The 22,849-nt window shown below is 34.7% G+C and overlaps 2 protein-coding genes across 9 annotated transcripts in view; both read right to left on the bottom strand.

Moving 5' to 3' along the window:
* LOC141721665 (TMV resistance protein N-like) overlaps positions 1-22,849 on the bottom strand; it is a 64,024-nt gene that overhangs the window by 11,275 nt on the left and 29,900 nt on the right. The window contains exons 1-7 of one of the 6 annotated variants that reach the window (XM_074524685.1): positions 11,992-12,126; positions 10,126-10,790; positions 8,768-9,854; positions 8,349-8,627; positions 5,289-6,431; positions 4,854-5,215; positions 4,156-4,313 (exon numbers count right to left, since the gene is read on the bottom strand). The exons of 1 other annotated variant lie outside the window; for it this stretch is intronic. In XM_074524685.1, the coding sequence (XP_074380786.1) occupies positions 4,298-4,313; positions 4,854-5,215; positions 5,289-6,431; positions 8,349-8,627; positions 8,768-9,854; positions 10,126-10,790; positions 11,992-12,012 (3,573 nt within the window). In that variant the 5' untranslated portion in view covers positions 12,013-12,126 and the 3' untranslated portion in view covers positions 4,156-4,297. Of the gene's footprint in view, positions 1-2,549; positions 6,432-8,348; positions 8,628-8,767; positions 9,855-10,125; positions 10,791-11,991; positions 12,127-22,849 lie in introns of those variants that run through there. 4 more of the 6 variants (XM_074524690.1, XM_074524686.1, XM_074524689.1 and 1 more) reach the window with 4 other exon arrangements.
* Positions 11,858-16,781, bottom strand: LOC141721669 (disease resistance protein Roq1-like). Of its 3 annotated transcripts, none has more exons than XR_012574813.1 (5): positions 16,052-16,781; positions 14,725-15,811; positions 13,963-14,232; positions 12,695-13,662; positions 11,858-12,280 (listed from the first exon to the last, which is right to left on the bottom strand). XR_012574813.1 is itself a non-coding variant. In XM_074524694.1 (5 exons), exons 1-5 carry the CDS (start codon positions 16,678-16,680, stop codon positions 12,249-12,251), a joined length of 2,523 nt encoding a protein of 840 aa, XP_074380795.1. In that variant the 5' UTR covers positions 16,681-16,777; the 3' UTR covers positions 11,858-12,248. The 3 variants fall into 3 exon arrangements, 2 of the variants coding, with proteins under 2 accessions (XP_074380795.1, XP_074380794.1); XM_074524694.1 differs by having other exon boundaries at positions 13,158-13,662; positions 16,052-16,777; XM_074524693.1 differs by having other exon boundaries at positions 11,858-13,662.

Below are 22,849 nucleotides of genomic sequence, written 5' to 3' on the forward strand. Positions count from 1 at the left end.
TCATGGAATTCAGTTCCAAGAAGCTTCACTTTATTTGCAATGTTGATCATCCTATCTGCATAATTTTGAATGGTCTCTGTCTCCTTCATTTTTTGTAAATCGAATTCTCGAATCAGGTTAATTGCTTGCATCCCCTTAATCTTCTCACTGCCCTCATATTCTTTCTTCAAAAAATCCCAAATCTCTTTCGCAGTCTTTAATGTCATTATTCTATTAAAAATAACAGAGGAAACAACAGTAAACAAAACTGACCGGGACTTTGATTTTCTCAGCCTAATCTCTTTCTGAGATTTGATTTGAGCCATAGTTGGATTTTCTGGTAATTCGGGAATTTCATACACATTTTCTACAGCTTCCCATAGATCATTGGCTTCGAGATAAGCTTCCATCCTCACAGCCCACATTTGATAATTAGATCCATCAAATAGTGGAGGTGATATGTTATTAGCAAAAGAATCCATTGCTAGATTGTGTTTTTTGTTTTCTGAACTCACAGATCCTTTTAAATCTGATTAAGCGCTGATACCAGTTTGTTGTAATATTATTTGTGATAAAAACATAGGTAAATATGAAACGTGGAGAAGCAATATTATTCAGAACTATGTGCAGTAACTTATACCGCATACAAGACCTACTTGATAAGCAAATCTACCAAAAAAATAGCAAACGATATCTTCCCTAAAAAATAGCAAATAAACTAATCTGGAATGAAAAACTATCCTATTGAAACACTGCAGTTTCAGTGTTCAACTAAAACACGGCAGCATTTAAGTCATAAAAATCAACAGAAACTGATATGAATTGCTACCAAATAATCATTTTAATTGTTCTCTATACTAAATCACTGAATTTGAGAAACAAAGTAATTTGGCCAAGAGATTCAGAGAAACTGTTGTAAATTACATAGTTGAGTAGAAAGGGAAGTAATCTGATATGGAGATGAGGAGTGCTGAAGGTAAATTTATCCATGCCTTATTTCTATTTCTGTTCATATGTACATTGGAATTCAACATTTGATTCTTCTTATCTATATCTTTAAAAATCTAGTTCTGTGAAATGCCAGCCAATTGTTAACGCATCCAAATCATGAGACGCCTATGAACTTTACACAGGATGACTATGAGATCAGCTAGCCAAACAACTTTTTCTAATGAGATATATTATCATATGTCTAACATCATTAATATTTTGCTTGAATGCATAAACCATTGTTAACAAGGTATCAGAAAGATACTGTGTTGTAACTAAAGTGTTTCACATTAAACAAATAAATTAGCATATACAAAAAATGAGAAAAGAAACCAAGGCATTACCTCAATCCGGAAACTTGTAGAGCCATGGCATTAGTTAGTTATTGGCTAAAAAAGGAGAAATTATTATAAGGGAGTGGAGGCTGTTTTCAGAATTATATGAGCCCACAGGTTAACACCTTAACTTCTCCACTTTTCACTGAGATTGTACCCCCCTCACATTCTACCCTCGAATGTACTTCACCGACTACATTCATACTTGCATAGATGCGGTAGCTCTTTAGATGGTATCGTGTGATTTTAACAAGAACAGATTTCCACTGATCCACCGTATGCACAGAGTGATAGTTCCTGACTTCTTGTGACCTTCGTCAGCTTCTCTAAACACCGTTTCTGGCACCTTATGCGTGATGGATCAACTTGGTAAAAAACAGGAACAATCTGATTTTTTGTTCTGTTGCAACTATGAACCTCCAACAGCTCAAACAAGAACCGTGAAAAACGAACATAATCCTCTGAGTCCTGATAAAATTTCTTGGCCCTTTTCTAAGTGCAAGATCATCTCTGTATTCTACTCCTCAAAGTTCCATTCAAGTCTGGCATATTTGAGAATATACTGCCATTGACCAGTTCATTGAAACTGACCAAATATTAAACCTAATTATATTGACCAATATTTGTAAGAAACCCAGAAAAGTGTTCAGTTGAGTATAAGTCTATGTTTTTTTGAATATAAAAACAAATGGCCAAGTTGAAAGAGAAAGCTTGAACGGTGAAATTAAACTACTCAAGCTTATGTTCTTCTGAATATGTTTAAAGCTATATAATTCAGACCACAAACACAATTCTTGTGCAGTAAAAAGGTGGATGTCTCCAACAAAAGGCACCATTAAGAAACAACTTATGAATGCGATAATAATTATAAAAAATGTAAAATAGAAGTTTGAAAAGATACAGCAAGGAGGTACCACAACATCAAGCGCCTAGCTGTGTTCTATAGAGTAGTAACTTTCAACAACTAATCTTGGAAATTTTCTCTGGAGAAATTCATCAATCACTTAACGTAATTGATCAAAAACTTGCATAGAAACGTTTCATCAATATTGAGAAGGGACTAAAAAACGCGGGAACGTCTTGTCTACAGTTAACCGGAAAAAGCACAAAATAAATAGTACAAAACCATAAGCGAATAGACTAAATATTAATCAGCAACTTATAAGGTTAGTCTCTTGTAAGTTCAAAGAGGCAAAGAAATTGATCAAATATACATTTAGAATAAATTATTACATAATGTATATTATTAATCATTTCAAATATGCCCCTTAATTTTCTATTTGGCTTTATATATTTAATACAGTGGATGAAAATCAAATAAATTGAAATTTATGTACAAAATTGAGTAATCGGTAATTGTTTTTAATGAACTGAAGTTGGGGTCTATCTTCCATCACATGAACCCCGCACATGTTGACCTTCGCTTCTCCGATAGGAATTTCTTCATAAGGAAAATACAATAAGCTTGAAAAAGAAACCTTGATTATATCTCCACTTTTCACTAAGAGGTTCCGTATGCATTTGACCGTTGACTGTGCTTCACCGACTAGGGGTTGTACATATAAAGAATATTTCTCTGTTATACCCTCCGTTTCATTCCTAATAACAGCTGTCATGTAGGGTGAGTCCCACCAGTTCTCTGTACTACAGGCTTTGCATGTGTACACAACCCAGAGTGCAAGACCTAAGAAGTTCGATCCAATAACAAAAGAGACTGTATGCCAACTGCTTTTATAGTTGAACCATTCTGCAACCTCCGTGTTTGGTAGATGAGCTTTAAACGGTCGTTTACCCAGTAACATAAAATCAAAATGTAAGTATATAGAAGTGTGATTGTGTGACATTGTGAGACCAACAGCAGCAAACCTGAAGGAAACTCTGTTCCAAACTTATTGATTTCAGATTGTTGCACCCGGTAAAACTCAATCGTTCCAATTCCTTCAACATCGACAGATCTGGTACATCTCGTAGGCTTGTGCATTCTTCAATGACAAGGGATTCAAGATGAGAAGGGAGTAACGAGATTGATTGAAGGTTGATGCATCCCTGTATATTCAAGTGTCGCAACTTTCCTAAGCTCGATAAATCAGGTAGTTGTTCTAGTGATGTGTGATTATATATGTTCAACTCTTCTAGATTCAAAGGAAGCCCCGGAAGGGAGGACCCAAGACTTGTACAGTTATACAATGAAAGATATTCTAGGTTGAAAAGCTTAGAAAAGCTGAATGGTTTTGCCGAAGAGAGAATCTGTCCCTCGTCAGTAAGTGTTAAGCTTTGCAAAGAAGAGAAACATAGAATCATAGGCAGGCATAATCTTACATTACAACGCAGGTACAACTCACTTAACTTGTTCATATCTTTTGCTGAATCATGCAAACTGATTTCAGCTGTCTCCCCTGGGTGAAGACTTAAATCTTCAACTGAGGTAAGATTCCAGATACTTTCAGGCACAAATTTAAGCTTCTTGCAATCTCTAAAATCCAACCATTTTAACCGACCCAGCAGTCCAATAGAATCTGGCACTTGTTCAATTGCTGTGTCAGATGCATATAGCGTTTCTAAACATTGCATCTTCCCCAATTGCTCAGGCAATTGCTCCAGGTTTGAACACTGGTCCAGATCTAGTCGTTTAAGCAACTTGAGCTTACATATACTATTTGGAAGATTTCTAAGCTTTTTGCAATCGGACAAATACAGTACAACCAAATTGACGAGGCCCCCAAACGAATCTGGCAGTTGTTCAATTGCAGAATCACCTGCCTCAAAATACTCTAAGCCTTGCATGTTCCCAATATCTTGAGGTAACTTTCTAAGCTTCTTGCATCTGTTTAATACTAATCTAATCAATCCCTTTAATTGAGTAATTGAATCTGGCAGTTTCTCAATTGCGGTCCAACTTGCATCAATTTTCATCAAGGCCTTCATATCACCCAACGACTCAGGTAATCGTTTTAAACCACGGCAGTTCCTCAGATTCAAACAAGTCAGATAATTCATCTGTTTGATGGGCTGTTTCACACAACTAAAAAGTCAATAAAGCCCAAATATAAATTTCTACTTTGTAAATTAAATAACTCTTGGAGTATTTAGATTAAAAATTATAATAGAAGACCAAGTAATTAAAAATAAAATTAGCTAAAATAGTTATAGTCCTTTTGAATAGAATTTTAATAGTTAATTATTTTGTAAAGTAAATAACTCATCTGTTTGATACAAACAAGTCAGATAATTCATCTGTTTGATGGACTGTTCAAACAATTAAGTCATTAGCAAATATTCAAAATATATTAGTATTATCAATACATTTACGATACCAAATTTTCAATTAATTTCCTTTTCAATTTTTTTAACATACAAATTGGGTTAAATTGTTTTCCATGATAAAGTGTTTGAAAAACATATTTTTAGATATTTGAATTTCTTTTTCTATTTTTTTTAATAAAATCTTTAATTAGAATCTTTCTTCTAAATAGAAAAAAAAATTAACTAAAACAACTAAAAAATTACAAATGATAAATGAAAATAGAAATATATTAGGAGAGAAAGTACCGTTGGCCCCTTCCACAAAATCTTGAATTTGCTTGAAGGCATATCGAAGGAGACAAGTTTAGGTGGACAAAATGTAAAAGGTATATGCGTCCACGGACAAGAATGCCATGTAATTCACCGACTACGGGTTGTACATCAAAAAGATATTTCTCTGTTATACCATCCGTGTCATTCCTAATAACAGCTCTCAAGTTTGCCCACTTCTGTTTCTGTTTGCTGGGTTTGCATGTATACACAACCCAGAGTGCAAGACCTGAGAAGTTTGGCGGGACAAGAAAAGAGACTGTATGCCCACTGCTTTTATAGTTGAACCATTCTGCTACCTCTGTGTTTGGTAGATCAGCTTTAAATGGTCGTTTAACCTGTAACATAAAATCAAAATGTAAGTATATACAAGTGTGATTGTGTGTCATTGTGAGACCAACAGCAACAAACCTCAAGGAAACTCTGTTCCAAACTTCTTGATTTCAGATTGTTGCACCCGCGAAAACTCAATCGTTCCAATTCCTTCAACATTGACAGATCTGGTACATCTCGTAGGCTTGTGCATTTTTCAATGATAAGTAATATAAGATGAGAAGGGAGTAACGAAATTGATTGAAGGTTGATGCATCCCTTTATATTCAAGTGTACACACTTTCCTAAGCTCGATAAATCAGGTAGTTGTTCTAGTGACGTGTGATTATATATGTTCAAATTTCTTAAATTCAAAGGAAGTTCCGGAAGGGAGGACCCAAGACTTGTACAGTTATTCAGTGTAAGAGATCGTAGGTTGAAAAGCTTAGAAAGGCTGAATGGTATTGCCGAAGAGAGAACCGGTCCGTCGTCAGTAAGAGTTAACATTTGCAAAGAAGGGAAACATAAAATCATAGGCAGGCATAATCTTACATTACAAGTCAGGTTCAGATTCCATAACTTGTTCATATCTTTTACTGAATCAGGCAAACTGATTTCATCTGTCTCCCCTGGGTGAAGACTTAAATCTTCAACTGAGGTAAGATTCCAGATACTTGCAGGCACAAATTTAAGCTTCTTGCAATCTGTAAAATACAACCTTTTTAACTTACCCAGCAGTTCAATAGAATCTGGCAGTTGTTCAATTGCTGTGTTAGCTGCAGACAGGTATTCTAAAGATTGCATCTTCCCCAATTGCTCAGGCAATTGCTCCAGGTTTGAACAACAGCTCAAATATAGTCCCTTAAGCAACTTGAGCTTACATATACTATTTGGAAGATTTCTAAGCTTTTTGCAATAGGCCAAATCCAGTTCAACCAAATTGACGAGGCCCCCAAACGAATCTGGCAGTTGTTCAATTGCAGTTAAACGTGCATCAAAATACTCTAAGCCTTGCATATTCCCAATATCTTGAGGTAACTTTCTTAGCTTCTTGCATTTGTAAAATTTCAATGTAATCAACCCCTTTAATTTAGTAATTGAATCAGGCAGTTTCTCAATTGCGGTCCAACTTGCATCAATCTTCTTCAAGGCCTTCATATCACCCAACGAATCAGGTAATCGTTTTAAATCAGAGCATTTGCTCAGATTCAAACAAGTGAGATAATTCATCTGTTTGATGGGCTGTTTCACACAACTAAAAAGTCAATAAAGCCCAACTATAGATTTCTACTTTGTAAATTAAATAACTCTTGGAGTATTTAAATTAAAAATTATAATAAAAGGCCAAGTAATTAAAGCTAAAAATTACCTAAAATAGTTATTTTATTTTATTAATTGAAATTGTCCATGTTATTTTTGTAAAAGAAGGGGGCTTAGTTAGGTTAAATAGAAAAGGTAATTTATTTTAGTCATAAAAGATAATTAATTATTATTTTATTATTTTATTTTATTAAATATACTTGCCCGTAATATTTTCGAGAAAGAAAGTGTTTTAGTTGCAATAAATATAAAAAGTAACGTGTTTTTGTTAAAAAAGATAAATAATTTTTTAGTTGAAAGGGTAACAGATTAAATATTAGTAATAACTAATAATGATATTATTAATAAATAACTGAAAATCAAATTTTTAATATATATATATATATATTGATATAATAAAATTGATGGTATAAAATAATATAAGTAAATAAGTATAGATAGTGTTATAAATATAATTTTAAAATCTTAGTACACCAGACTTTGTCTCTCTGACTAACATGGCAACTTGGCCCATATTCGCATGTACCATTATACATACTCCCTCCATCTCATATTATGTGTCATGACTAGTCAACAGTCAAATTATTTAAATTTTGACTGCAAATTACGCTTAATATATATAATTAGATAATTTTTAAAATTAGTATCATTAAAAAATATATTTAATTCTCTTTCAAATGTATTTCTAGTTTTTTAAAAATAATACATAAAATTGTCGTAATTATCGATCAAAACTTGGTCAATTTGATCACATATTAGTCAACACAAGACACATAATATGAGATGGAGGGAGTATTATACATCTGTAAACTCGAAGAAGTCTGCAGGATTAAGGATTTTAATCGGGTTCAAAGGATGCTCCTCTTTTTTATCACCAGATTTTGTAATATTAAATAGGGAAAATTAATTCTAACGTCCTTAAATATAAATCCCTGAACTATAAATATAAATTTATAAGTAATTCAACTTTTGAGTTTTTCTCATCGGAGTCCTTCCGTTAAAATCATATTGACGCCGTTCCGAAAAACATTCTTGAAGGTCCGAAGAATCAAAGACAATTTTGAAAATTATTCCAGTTTTCAAACTTAAAGCTTGAGCAACCAAATCGCTCGTTTTTCAATACTCTATCCATCAATAACGTCAAAATCACTGAAAAATAATCTAATTAAAACCCTAGTTCCATTCAAAAATTAAAAGTTTTCCAAACAGAATTTTGATGGTTTAGATGGGTAGAGGATTGAAAAATGAGCGTTTTGGTTACTCAAACTTCGAATTTGGACATCAAAATCACCTTCAAAGTTGCCTTTGATTATCTGAAACTTTAAAAATATTCTTAAAAAATTTGTCACGTTACTGAAAAACTAACGGTATTACTTAGATTTTAACGGAAGGACCGCGATAGGAAAAAATCAAAAGTTGAATTACTTGTGAATTTACATTTATAGTTCAGGGACCTAGAAAAAAAATGCCTATAGTTCAGGGATGTTAGAATTAATTATCCCTATTAAATATTAATCCAAAATTATAAGAATTTTTAAGTAAGGGTAGTTTGGTAAAATCATCGTGTGCCAAAAAAGAGGTACGGACGACCAAACTTTCAATATTTCGTCTATTATATAATTGTATAGATTTTTTGTACATTAAATTGTCTATGAAATGTATATGATATACTAATTAATTTTTCGTAGTTTTCTTTATTAAACTTCAACAAATACTTTAAAAAAAAAATTAGAAGAGTTTAATTGAAATAGTGATGTATAAATATATATATTTTGTAAATATATTAAAGACCAGGAAAGAAATATAGAATACAGAATACTAACTGTTGTATTTACCTACCTTTGGTCCTTTCCATAATCTTTTGAATTTACCACCTGACATGTCAAAGGAGACGAGATCTTCTGGACAAAAGGTAGAAGACAAATACTTCCACGGACAATAATGCCACCTAATGCATCTTAATTTGGGAAGTAAATTTTCAAAACTTCCTGTAATATCATTTGCATCAATTATTTGAAGTAATCTCAAGTTGTGCATCCTTTGGAATATTACTGTACTCATTTGCTTGTTTGTGGAAGTTGTCAAGTCTAGTATAAGGCCTTCAACATTATTTTTTCCCTGATAAGTTCATCAATAATGAATGAAATATATAAAAACTGTGATCATGAAATATATCATAAATATTAAGAAAAGTTCCTGATAATGAATGTGAGTTGTTCATTTTAGCGTTTAATAGTATTTTCATTTGAATTGATTACCTCTGGATTTTGCAAGCTCTTCCAGGCATTTCCTCTCAAGAACAAGCGTGTAGTCTTCCCAAGTTCCCTTCCCATGTCTTGGATAAGATTATGCATCTGTAACGTATTATCTTCATCAATTGTCACTAGACATCTGTCCACTAGATTTTGAATTCCAACACCAGGAAAGAAATCACAAGATTTGAAAACATCAGTAGCCTCATCTTTGTCCTTTCCGACAAAGAAAGCAATATCGAGGAAAATTTTCTTCTGCGTCTCATCCTCTAATTCATCGTAGCTCAGTTGAAGGATTTTCTGTATATCATTCTCCGGGATTGCTTTAACTTTTTCAAGCTTTTCTTTCCAGAATGACTCATCCGTCCTACCCAGTAAAGATGACCCCAACACCTTAAGAGCTAATGGAAGACCACCGGCATGAGTTACAAAGTTTAGGGAGAGCTCCTTGAAACTTTCAGGCGGCACTGATTTTCTAAAAGCGTGATAGCTGAAAAGCTCCAAGGACTCAATTTCTCCTAGTGTCTTCACCATGTATGTATCAACTTCTGATATATCTGCTTTTAATTTATTTAGCAGATTTGCATCTCTTGTCGTGATGATAATTTTACTTCCAGCTGGAAACAAGTTGCCTATGCTCGCAAGCAATTCTGAATAGTTTGCACAGTCCAAATCATCCAGAACGATGAGAGCTCTCTTAGAATGAAGAATGTGTGTCAGTTTTCTAATTCCACTTTCAACATCAGGAATCTTATAATCCTTTTTTCGGAGAAGATCAATCAATAGTTGCTGAAGTAATTGAAGTAGAGAACTACCACCTTGTGAATGTTGTTTAACATTTACGCTAAAGCAGCTAATATCGAATTTGTTACAGTATCTGTTGTAGAAAGCTTTAGCAATTGTAGTCTTCCCAATTCCGCCCATCCCACAGATACCAATGGCACGTACAGCATCAGACTCCATGCTTAGTAATTGATATATTTCTTCGACAGCAGAATCTATCCCAAATAGATTTTTCTCTTGGTGTAACACAGTTGTAGATGCTCGTGATGCCACATCCCCTACAATTTTTTGAATGATTTCTGATTCTTTCCTGTTTTGAACAAAATTTAAAATTGTAACTTTTCTCTGTCACACGTTTGTAATAAATGCAAGAAGGAAACACAAATTCATTGAAGTAGGATTCCCTCCCCCCTCAAAACAGAGAGCTTAGTTTCTTATGATTAACTTGATATTAGAATATTCGCTTCCTAATTGTATAAAAACAATCATGATTAGGTAGATGGACTTATAATGACATTAGTAACCCCTGGACAACGAAGAAAAAAAATACTATTTCAATATTTAAAAATAAAGGGACATACTCATTCGCTTCTTTCCTGAGACGGTGTCCTGATAGTGCAGCAATTTCAGAAAGAGCTGATGTCCACTTCTCGATCATATCAACGGAATGACGCTTTCTATGGCCATTAAGAGCTTCCCTGAAACTCCCCTTCTGGTGTCGAACATCTGATGGATCAACATAGTAAAATACAGGAATCACCTGAATTTGTGTTGTCTTGCATTTAAGGATCTGTACGAGCTCATTAAGGCACCATGGCGAACGAGCATAGTTCTCCGAGAGAACAACGATGAAAATCTTCGATTGTTTAATTGCTTCAAGTAGTGCAGAAGAAATTTCTTGTCCCTTGTCAAGAGCAGGATCATCTCTGAAGGTAAGAATTCCTTGTTGATCCAAAGCAGAGTAAAGATGTGAAGTAAAGCCTCTGCGAGTGTCCTTTCCGTAAAAGCTCAAGAACACGTCCCACTTAGGCGGAGCTGAAGAAGAAGAGGAGGAACACGAAGAAGGGTCGGTTGGTTGGACATTACTAGTAATATCTTCGGAAGAATGCAGGTGCTTTTTCCTGGAAACGAAAACGAGACGTAAATGAACAATCCAGAGCGCAACACCTAAAAATCTATCTTCCAAGTCTGCAACCTCCCTGTTTGGAAGATTGGCTGTAAATGAAGAGAAGTTGTCTCGTCCTACCTGTAACATAAAAAGTGTTAATAGACTGATTAAAGATTGATTTTCTGTCATTGAGAGCGAAAAAAGGAGAGAGGCCAACACCAACCTGTAGGCTGTAGGGAACTTTGTTTCAAACTAAAAAAATTCAGATTGCGGTACTTAAGGAGGTTATTTCTTTCAACATCGACAGATCTGGTAGATTATGCAGGCTTGTGCATTTATGAGCTTCAAGTGATTGTAAACGAGGAGGAAGTGGCGGAAGTGATCGCAAGCTGATGTATTTCTCCATATACAATTTCTTCAATTATTTTAATCTGGATATATCGGGTAACTGTTGTAGTATTCAATGCGTACACAAATTTAGGACAGTAAGATTTGGAGGAAGTTCAGGAAAGGATCTGAGATTCGTACAATTTTCCAATGTAGGATATTGTAGTTCAAAAAGCTTAGAAAGGCTACACGATTTCATTGAGAGGCGAAACCCTGTCCCTCATCTCTAAGAGTCAACCTTTTTAAAGAAGAGAAACTGAGAATCACAGGGAGCCATATTCTTATATTACATCACAGACTCAAATATTCCAACTCTATATATTTGATCGTGATATGCAAGGGATGTAAGACTCCATATGCTATCCGGAAAATGTTTAAGCTTTTTTTAGTATAGATATGTTTATCGATTACTTATTAATAAGGTATAAGATGAAGCTCAGACCAAACGGGGAAATAATTAATTTTGCACACTGATTTTTGGTTCTTGAAGTGACAGCAGAGGCGGATCTAGGGGTTCAAAGGGGTCCTTCGCCTCCCCTAAATTCCTGATATATTTCAGATAGTATACATTCAATCTGTATTAGTAGTGTAGCTCAATCAGGAGAGCAACTAAACTTCAAACATAAGCAGAAAAGTCCGAATATTGAATATCTACCAAGTCTACAATGTATTTGTGGGCTGCTATTTGAAATCTTCCAAGTCCTGATGACATGTAGAGATACAAAGAACAAATGAATCTCTACATGTAAAGCTCCAAGAACCTCAAAGTACTCAACTAGTCTGCCTCTAATCGCCACTTTTTGAATCTTAAATGAGCAGGTACTGAAGGTATCATTTTATTAAGGAGAATTACATCCATGAACCGTAAATTCCACATCTTTGTTTTACTGGAAATATGACAAAAGATGGTGACTATTATCAAACAATGATTTAAACAAATAACACAGCTTACAGGCTCAATTTCTTGCTTCATTTTCTCTTTCAGCTTGAACTATAGAGCTACCACTTGATGGAATCTCACCAAGAAACTCTGATCTTAACTGCATCAGGAGCCTGCCCAGATAATTCATGCCTTCGCCTTCTCGGCCTCCTCCCCAGAAGAGATCATGAGGTGAAGCTTCTACTAGAACAGATCCCGATGTTGATAGCAGTATAGAATTTAAGTGCGGGTAAATCGAGAATTTATATTTCAAGGCCTTGTACATAATATCAACCTTCACATCTTCCCAGTCCGGTCTTACCTGCAGTACAAAAACAATAAAGATAGTTATATAGTAGATTAAAGTATATTCAACAACAGCACCTCATGTATTCTCAATTATCTTGATGGGATGATTATGTAATGAAAACATTGACGGCGTTTAGAAACAAGCTTTCTAAACTGTGTACATAAATGAATGATAAAGATTAGATGACAGATTTGTGGAACATATAACAAAAGCTGCAGCACTATATTGATATGTTGTCATTAGCTAGACGGCTAAAGGATGACTATTTCAAGCAACAAATAGTGGAGGATCTAATGTCTTGGTCACAAGACTTCAAAAAAAGAAATTGACTTGGTCACAAGTGCATCAGAAGCACCAAGGTCATATCAGTGCCACATGAGGCTGTTAAGTGGATGAAATAAAATAGGTCGTTAACCAAACACTAACCACAGATGAATAGGAAGTCCAAATTCTTGTCGAAAGATAACAGTCTGCATTTGTTATGTAAAACTTGTACCAGAAGGCCTCTAAGCTTTGGTACATTGGTATCATAAAGGAAGTTCCGGAAGGGAGGACCCCAGACTTGTACAGTTATTCAGTGTAAGAGATCGTAGGTTGAAAAGCTTAGAAAGGCTGAATGGTTTGGCCGAAGAGAGAATCGGTCCCTGATCAGTAAGAGTTAACCTTTCCAAAGAAGAGAAACATAAAATCATAGGCACGCATAATCTTACATTACAACGCAGTTTCAACTCTCTTAAATTGTTCATATTTTTTACTGAATCAGGTAAACTGATTTTACCCGTCTCCCCTGGGTTAAGAGTTAAATCTTCAACTGAGGTAAGATTCCAGATACTTTCAGGCACAAATTTAAGCTTCTTGCAATCTGTAAAATACAACGATTTTAACCTACCAAGCAGTCCAATAGAATCTGGCACTTGTTCAATTGCTGTGTAAGATGCATGCACCGTTTCTAAAGATTGCATGTTCCCCAATTGCTCAGGCAATTGCTCCAGGTTTGAAGAGGAGCTCAGATCTAGTACTTCAAGCAACTTGAGCTTACAGATACTATTTGGAAGATTTCTAAGCTTTTTGCAATAGGCCAAATACAGTTCAACCAAATTGACGAGGCCCCCAAACGAATCTGGCAGTTGTTCAATTGCAGAAAGACTTGCATCAAATATCTCTAAGCCTTCCATATTTCCAAAATCTTCAGGTAACTTTCTTAGCTTCTTGCAATTGTACAAATTTAAGTCAACCAATCCCTTCAACTGAGTAATTGAATCTGGCAGTTTTTCAATTGCGGTCCCACTTGCATCAATGTTCTTCAAGGCCTTCATATCACCCAACGACTCAGGTAATCGTTTTAAATTACGGCAGTTCCTCAGATCCAAACAAGTCAGATAATTCATCATGGGCTGTTCAAACAATTAAGTTAGCAACAAATATTCAAAATATATTAGTATTATCAATACATTTACGAAACAAGTTTTTCAATATCATTTCTTTTCATTTTTTTACATACAAATTGGGTTAAATTGTTTTTCATGATAAAGTGTTCGAGAAAACATATTTTTAGATATTTGAATTTCTTTTTCTATTTTTTAATAAAATATTTAATTAGAATCTTTCTTCTAAATAGAAAAAATAATTAACTAAAACAACTAAAAAATTACAAATAATAAATGAAAATAGAAATATATTAGGAGGGAATGTACCGTTGACCCCTTCCACAAAATCTTGAATTTACTTGAAGGCATATCAAAGAAGACCAGCTTAGGTGGACAAAATGTTGAAGGTATATGCGTCCACGGACAAGAATGCCATGTAATGCACCTCAAATTAGGAAATAAATTTTTAAAATTTCCTTTAATATCGGGTTCACCTATTATTTGAAGAAGCCTCAGTTTGGGCATTCTTTCAGCACTTGCTTGTCCATATCCGGAAGTCCTGAAATCTAAAATGAGACCTTCAATATCACTTTTTTCCTGATTTTGTCAATGGAGAAAAAAAAAACTTAAGTAAGACGATATAAAAGTTAAGAAATAAACGCTAAACGACCCAAATCTTTTTCTTATTTGTTTGAGCGATTATGACACACAAACCTTTCCGTCAATCATTCAATTTAGACATTGTTAAATCTAACATGTAACACTTTTTTGTCATAATCTAACATGTAACACTTAAGTTTTTTCTTAGGAAAATCACATATGTCACGATCACATAGATAATAAATCTAACATGAGATTTTTGGAAACCATCATGTAAAGGTTCACCAGTCTCTGTCTTGCACCCAGGGTATTAATTGAGAACAAAGGCATTGCATACAAAAAAGGAGATCACACTACTTTTTCTGTAATTACATAATTATAGATCCTAAGATACCAAGATAAGTTAACCCAACTCATTGCATTTTATTGCCAATTGTTATGTCATGTGATAATTAAGACTAAACATAACAGAGTTTGCATTTTAATTACCTCCAGATTTTGCAAATCATCCCATACATTTCCTCGCAAAATCAAGCGTGTCCGCCTTCCAAGTTTTCTTCCCATGTCTTGAATAAGATTATGCATCTGGAACTTATTATCTGTATCAATGGTCATTAGACATCTGTCCACTAGAACTGGTATGCCAACATCCGGATGGAAATCACAAGAATTGAATATCTGAACAGCCTCATCTTTGTTCTTTCCAACAAAGAAGAATGCAATATCAAGGAAGATTGTCTTCTCCGTCTCATCTTCTAATTCATCGTAGCTCAATCTAAGGATTTTATGTATGTCATTTTCTGGGATTTCTTTAACTTTTTCAAGTTTAGCTTTCCAAAACTCACAAGTCCTGCCGAGTAAAGACGAACCCAAAACCTTGAGAGCTAATGGAAGACCCCCGGCATAAGTTACAAAGCTCAGGGAGAGCTCCTTGAAATTTTCTGGTGGCACTGGTTTACGGAAAGCATGATAGCTAAAGAGCTCTAATGAATCAATCTGATCTAGTGGCGGCACCATGTACATATCTACTTTTGATGTATCCGCTTCAATTTTATTAAGCAAGTTTGTATCTCTTGTTGTAATGATAACTCTACTTCCAGCCGAAAACAAGTCACCTAGGCTTGCTAGCAATTCTGAATAGTTTGATTGGTCCAAATCATCCAGAATGACGAGAGCTTTCTTAAAATAAAGAATTTGCTTCAATTTGCTTATTCTACTTTCAACATCAAAAACCTTACAATCATTCTTTGCAAGGAGGTCGATCAAGAGTTGCTTGAGTAAAGGGAGTAAAGAACTACCGCCTTGTGAATAATGTCTAACATTTTCATTAAAGCAGCTAACATCAAATATGTGAGAATACTTGTCGTAGAAAGCTTTGGCAATTGTAGTTTTCCCAATTCCTCCCATACCACAAATACCAAGGACACGTACATCATTATGATCCATGTTTAGTTTTTTATATATCTGTTCAACAGCAGAATCTATCCCAAACAGATACTTTTCCTGGTGTGATACTGTTGTATAGGCCCTTGTTGCCACATTCCTCACAATATCTTGAATGGTGTCAGATTCATTCCTGTTTTTTATTCACAGAATTTTAATTCTATCAGATTCTTTTCTTAAAATTAGAAAGAAAAAATCCAGTACAGGACTTTAATTAGTTTCTTAGTCTCTGGTAAAATGCCTTGTTATCTATTTACCTAATGATCAAATACTTATTATCTTCGAAATTTCTGAAGTAGTTAGGTACTTGGATTGTAACTTGTTGACAACAAAAAGAATACTGTTTTAAAATTAAAATAATGAAGGGACGTACTTGTTTGCTTCTTTCCTGAGATGGTGTCCTGATAGCGCAGCAATTTCAGAAAGAGCTGATTTCCACTTTTCAATCATAGCAACAGAATGACGCCTCTTATGGCCATCAAGAGCTTCCCGAAAACTCCCTTTCTGGTAGCGAACATCTGTTGGATCAACATAGAAAAATACAGGAATCACCTGAAATTCTGTTGTCTTGCATTTAAGAATCTGTACAAGCTCATTAAGGCACCATGGCGAACGAGCATAATTCTCCGAGAGAACAATGATGAAAATCTTGGAATGTTTAATTGCTTCAAGCAGTCCAGATGAAATCTCTTGTCCCTTGTCAAGAGCAGGATCATCTCTAAAAGTAAGAATTCCTTGTTGATCCAAAGCAGAGTAAAGATGTGAAGTAAAGCCGTTGCGAGTGTCCTTTCCGTAAAAGCTCAAGAACACGTCCCACGTAGGCGGAGCTGAAGAAGAAGAGGAGGAACACGAAGAAGGGTCGGTTGGTTGGACATTACTAGTAATATCTTCGGAAGAATGCAGGTGCTTTTTCCTGGAAACGAAAACGATACGGATGATGATGGCAAGTATAGCAAGTAGAGGCAGAGCCCAAACTAAAACAACTAGTATTGAGGCATCCATAGGAAATTTACAGGGAAGATAACGAGTATGAACTCAACTTTTAAAGAGTTAATATGAGTAATTACATTGCATCTTCCATTCATTTTTCTGACTTTTCCTCATTTGAGACTTTTGTACCATGTCAATAATAAGACTTTTCCTCATTTGAGTTACAATTATTGCAGATAGACACTAATAAGTCTTGTTGGTGATAATTTAGAACACAATTATGTTGAATAGACAGATGAACAAGCCTCATAACAAAACAATTTACTTGAAAAAGATAAAATAATATTAATAACTGAAAAAGAAAATAAAAATGTTAAAAGAAATTGATAACCTGATGGTACAAAGGATCTGCTCTCTTCTCTACCTGCCATACCTGATGGTATGAAGGATCTGCTACTTCATGAAAAGAGAAAGTGACCCGCTAAAGAAAAGTGAGTCCGACCCGTTAAATCCAAAACTGACCCATCTACATAATTCACTCAAACAGTTCTTTTTAAACGGCGCAATTTGGATAATGGCATCGGTTCAGGGTTGCATTGTTTCGGATCTGGTCCAGTTTTGGATTATGATATATTTGAAAATTATTCGGGTCGAATCGGATAGATTCGGTTAGGGTCTAATTCGGATAAAATTTGAATTAATATCAGAAAAAATTTGGTTTGGATTAAATTCGGGTAAGATATTTTTGATTCATAATTTATTTATTTTTTCAATTTTTGAGACTTCAATATTTTTCTATTAAATGTAATACTTTTAATAGAATATAGTGTACTTTTAACAATGGTTGGATTCATATTTATGAGTACTTTAATATAATGAAATTTTTATATTTAATACTATTACCAAATTAAAGATTAACAATCAAAAGTGTGTATTGACAAACGTGTCAAATATAAATAGAAATGTTTTTAGGGACGGAGGGAGTACATATCTTTACTGTTTCGTTATAGGCCCGATCGCTATGTGGCATTATTCAGTGAATTTTTTTATGACCCTCTGAAGTGGAGGCCAAGTATACCGTTTGTTGAGCAGCTCTTGGTATTCAAGGAGCTGATTGATGAAGGGAAGGTAACACTGTTTAAATTTGCATCCGGTTATATATTTCTACCATAATGTTTTTGCAAGTTCATTGTATTATATAGCAAGCACTACAGTGTAGATTTATAGGAGAAACAAGTTAAACATTAAAATCTTACAAAACAAAGGAGCAAATATTGACTTAAATTATATGATTTCCTAAATATTTTTGATGAAGATCGAAGAATCGAGAAAATAAATATATTGTTATGATATTATTGCATGACTCTTAACTTTCTAGATGTCCTTTGACCTTTCACCTTTACCCCATTAATTGACACAAACTCTTGGCTTTTCACTTCAAGTAACCTATGTTTTAGAAGCCACATTATCTTGTGACATCAATAAACATTAAATCTTAAGTTCTTTCTTACTCTCTCTACTTTTATATTATATAACACGTTATTAGCACGAAAACTAAGAAGATCTGTCATCAACCGGGTGTGACAAAAAGAGAAGTTGGTTTAGCAGATTACAAGAGTTTCTTTATAACACAAGTACAAGGTGATCATTACTTCTGGTCTCTGCATAAGGTACCATTACTTACCATCTTTTGTAACACCATAGACTACTGATATATTATGCAGGTTTGTAATTTTATTTGTGAATTAGAATGATTGATTAACGAAAATGTACTTGTCATAATATATTATTATTCCATGTTATTTTATTTTGTGGCAATATAATATATTAGTATATATTCTTTTGTACTGGTGTATATTAAGGATGTGGAGCACAAGTAATCAAATTATTTTAAAAGCAGTATCTTTCTATATTCTTAATGATAACATAATTTAGTACTCTTAATTACTTTGATCTCTTAAAAAAAGGGAGAATAGATATATTATAGCCTTGTTACTCATGAGTTTTAAAGTCACCATGAAAATTTGAGGACACATGTAATATGTCTTCTTGATGTAATTTCCGGTTAATGACAAGTGGAGGTTGTTCCTTGCTATAAGGACATAAACCTCTGTATTTGGATCTAAGACATTTTCTTAGTGAAATCCATGTAGAAATAAGAGTAAGAATACTTATTTGTATAAGAGTTGTTTTAGTTTTAGCTGAGAAGCATAGTGTGAAATTTCTGCAATGTTCAGGGGCTGAGGTTGGAAGCTTAGGACCTGATGGTATGCTGAAAACGTTTCTGCAATGTTCAGGGCCTGAGGTTGGAAGCTCAGGACCTGATGGTATGCTGAAAACGTTTCTGCAATGTTCAGGGCCTGAGGCTAGGTGTTCAGGTCCTGAGGTGCTGAAAAATTTTGGTTTGTTCAGGGCCTGAACTGGAAGCCAATTGTTAAAACTATATAAACATGTTTTGTATAAATAAGTATATTATATATTAATATTTGAGCGAGGATTGCTTGTTTTCTTTGATCGTATTATGTGCAAGGTATATTTGCTAATTTTCTAGACTTATACATGTTTATTGGATAATTAATAGAATTTTATTATTTATTAGGGATAATGTCCAATCTTACAAAACTAGAGTTTACCGCACTTGATGTTACCGGAAAAAATTACTTGACATGGATTTTGGATGCGGAAATCCACCTCAATGCTATGGGCCTCAGTGACACAATAAAGGAAGGAAATAAGGCCTCCGAACAAGATAAAGCAAAGGCCATGATATTTCTCCGCCATCATCTTGATGAAGGATTGAAAACATAATATTTGGTTATTAAAAATCTAACAACCCTTTGGAAAAATCTGAAAGAAAGATATGATCACCAGAAAACTATCATACTTCCTAAGGCTCGCTATGATTGGCTACACTTGAGGTTGCAAGATTTTAAAAGTGTAAGCGAGTATAACTCTGCAATGTTTAAGATTACTTCTCAGTTGAAATTATGTGGTGAAAATATATCTGATAATGATATGTTGGAAAAGACCTACTCCACTTTCCATGCCAATAATATGCTCCTACAGCAGCAATATCGTGAACGAGGATTCACAAAATATTTTGAGCTTATATCTGTATTACTTCTTGCTGAGCAAAATAATGAACTTTTGATGAAAAATCATCAAGCTCGTCCAACTGATTCGACACCATTCCCTGAAGTGAATGTTGTGACTAGTAATGAATTTGGACGAAATAATCAATTTGGGCGTGGACATGGACGTGGGCGTGGATATGGTTTTGGACGTGGGCGTGGATATGATTTTGGACGTGGGCGTGCCTGTGGATGTGGACGTGGTTTTGGACGTGGTCGAGGTCATGATCACCAAAAATTCTCAAATTTTAAGAAAACTCACCACCAGAAGTGGTCAAAAAATGAGGAAAAGTCCAAAGGAAGTACAATGGATAAAAAGGTTGAAAGCACTTGTCATCGTTGTGGGATGAAAGGCCATTGGAGTCGTACCTCCAAACACCTTGTTAATCTTTATCAAGCTTCTTTGAAAGGCGTGGAGACTAATTTTACTGAACAACGTGATCCTTTGGGCATTGCCCATTTTGAAGCACACCTTGGAGGAGGAAATCAAATTGATACATTCAACTCCACTCATATGGAAGTAGCTGATTTTTTTGGAGATGGAAATGTGGAGATGGTCATACTTGGTGATGATAACACTGATAATAATTAGAATATTAAGGCCTTGTCTTGTTAAGCTTTTATGTATTTATTTGAATTCTAAGCATTATGTTTGAACTTTTATTATCATTATATGTTTCTTATCTTATCATCAATGAAATGTTTGAGATATTACATTCCTAATTTTCATATTATTTTTGTGAAGAAATATGGCCAGCAGCCTCACTTCATGTGTTATAAAAGATGACGAGTCACTTTGTTTAGCGGATAGTGCAACAACACACACAATATTGAAAAATTGAAAATATTTTTTGCATCTAATACTAGCTAAAGTTGATGTTAACACCATATCTGTTGCATCAGATCTTATTGAGGGCTCCGAAAGAGCAAACATAGTGTTACCTAATGGTACACAATTAACTATCGATGATGCAATATTTTCTTCCAGATCAAAAAGAAATGTTTTAAGTTTTAAAGATATACGTAAAAATGGTTATCACATTGAAACAACAAATGAAATGATGAAGAATATTTATATATTACATCAGTTGTTTCAGGGGTAAATAAATTAATGGAAAAGCTCCCCTCATATAAATCTGGATTGTATTACACCTTTATAAATCCAGTTGAGTCACATATGGTGATAAACAAGAAATTATCGGACCCGACTAAGTTCATTACATCGCATGATCGTTTAGGCCATCCGGGTTCAACAATGATGCGAAGAATCTGTAACCTACTCAGCATTCCTACAGAGTCTGGTACTTCTTCAATTGCTGTAGAAGATGCATCTTCCCCAACTGCTCAGGCAATCGCTCCAGCTTTGAACTGCCACTCAGTCGTAGAATTTTTAGCAACTTCAGCTTCCATATGCTATTTGAAAGACTCATAAGGTTTTGGCAATTAGACAACTGCAGATCAACCAAATTAAACAGGTGACCAAACGAATCAGGCAGTTGTTCAATTGCACTACTGCTTGCATCAAACGACCTTAAGCCTTCCATTTCACCAAACTGCTCAGGTAACTTTCTCAGCTTCTTGCAATTGATCAATTTTAACTCAACCAATTACAATAGGTGGGCAACTGAATCTGTCAGTTGCTCAATTGCAGTATAACTTGCATCAAGCACTTTTAAGCCTTTTAAATTACCCAATTGCTCTGGAAATCTTTTAAGGCTGTGGCAACCACGAAGATCCAAATCGCCCAATTTAGTTAATTGTGCAACTGTCTCCGGTAATTCTCTCAAATGGCCACACTCATTTAAATCCAAATGACACAACTGACTCAACTGTTCAATTGATGGGTGAACTTTTAGCAAGTTCCTACAACCACGAAACAGTAACTTCTCAACTAATTTTGAATCTCTAAAGTTATGGGTTAAAATGTTTATACTTGTCTCAAAGATACATAGTTGTGTTATTAAATGATAAATTTTTTAAAAAAATATCATATCATATCATATGATAATTAAAGGTGATTGACATAAGGTTAAGATATGAACCAAAGTTTAAAATGATAGACTTGGAAAAAGGTTTACCAGCCATTGTCTTGATGGACTTGGTGACACAAGCTCTGGTGATGCTTGTAATAATGGTCAACAAAGATATTCTAATATTGCGCACGGGAAGAAAATCACATTACTGTATTTAATAATAGATCTTAAGATACCATGATCAATTTATTAACTCAAACCATTGCATTTTATTGCAAGCAAGGTTATCACGGAGCCAAGTCGACCTTCGACGCCCGAGTACCTTCGTGAAGACTAGTCGACAAGTCGCCCAATTAGTCATAAAAAGTCAACAAAGTGTTCATTATACATATAATTACTAGATTTTATATATCATATAACTGAGCACGTTAGTTTTATAATTTAAATAAAAAATAACAGAATAATAAGTTCAAAACAAGCATGGTACACCACACTTATGGTTATGAAGGCCCCAAGTCGGGTTACGAAACTCTTGGGCGACCTTCACGTCAACTAGTCGACGACAAATCGGGCTTCGAGATTCCCGGCACCGGGATACCTTTGCGTCGACTAGTCGGCAACTACTCGTCTTCGTGATAACAATGATTGCAAGTGTTATGTCAAGTAATAATCTAGACGAACTATAATAGTAGTATTTGCATTTTGATTACCTCTGCATTTTGCAAATCCTTCCAAGCATTTCCTCGCAAGAACAAGCGTGTGGTCTTCCCAAGCTCCCTTCCCATGTCTGTGATAAGATTATGCATCTGAAACCTATTACATTCGTCAATTGTCAGTAAACATCTGTCCACTAGATTTGGTATTCCAACCCTGGGAAAGAAATCACAGGATTTGAATACATCAGTAGCCTCGTCTTTGTCCTTTCCGATGAAGAAGAATGCAATATCGAGAAAAATTGCCTTCTGCGTCTCATCTTCTAATCCATCGTAGCTCAGTTGAAGGATTATCTGTATATCATTCTCCGGAATTGCTCTGACTTTTTCAAGCTTGTCTTTCCAGAACGACTCATGACTCCTACCGAGCAAAGATGAACCCAACACTTTAAGTGCTAATGGAAGACCGCCAGCATGAGTTACA

The sequence above is a fragment of the Apium graveolens genome, chromosome 4 (genome assembly GCF_009905375.1).
Source record: "Apium graveolens cultivar Ventura chromosome 4, ASM990537v1, whole genome shotgun sequence".
In the NCBI taxonomy this organism is placed as follows: Eukaryota; Viridiplantae; Streptophyta; class Magnoliopsida; order Apiales; family Apiaceae; genus Apium; species Apium graveolens.

Excerpts from the sequence above, each read along its gene's own strand:
- LOC141721669 (XM_074524693.1), bottom strand. The coding sequence starts at position 16,680 with ATGGATGCCTCAATACTAGTTGTTTTAGTTTGGGCTCTGCCTCTACTT. Across the intron at positions 15,812-16,051 it reads CTCAGGAAAGAAGCAAACAA|GAATGAATCTGACACCATTC; the intron begins GTACGTCCCTTC and ends AATAAAAAACAG. Across the intron at positions 13,663-13,962 it reads TTTTGTGGAAGGGGTCAACG|CCCATGATGAATTATCTGAC; the intron begins GTACATTCCCTC and ends TTGTTTGAACAG.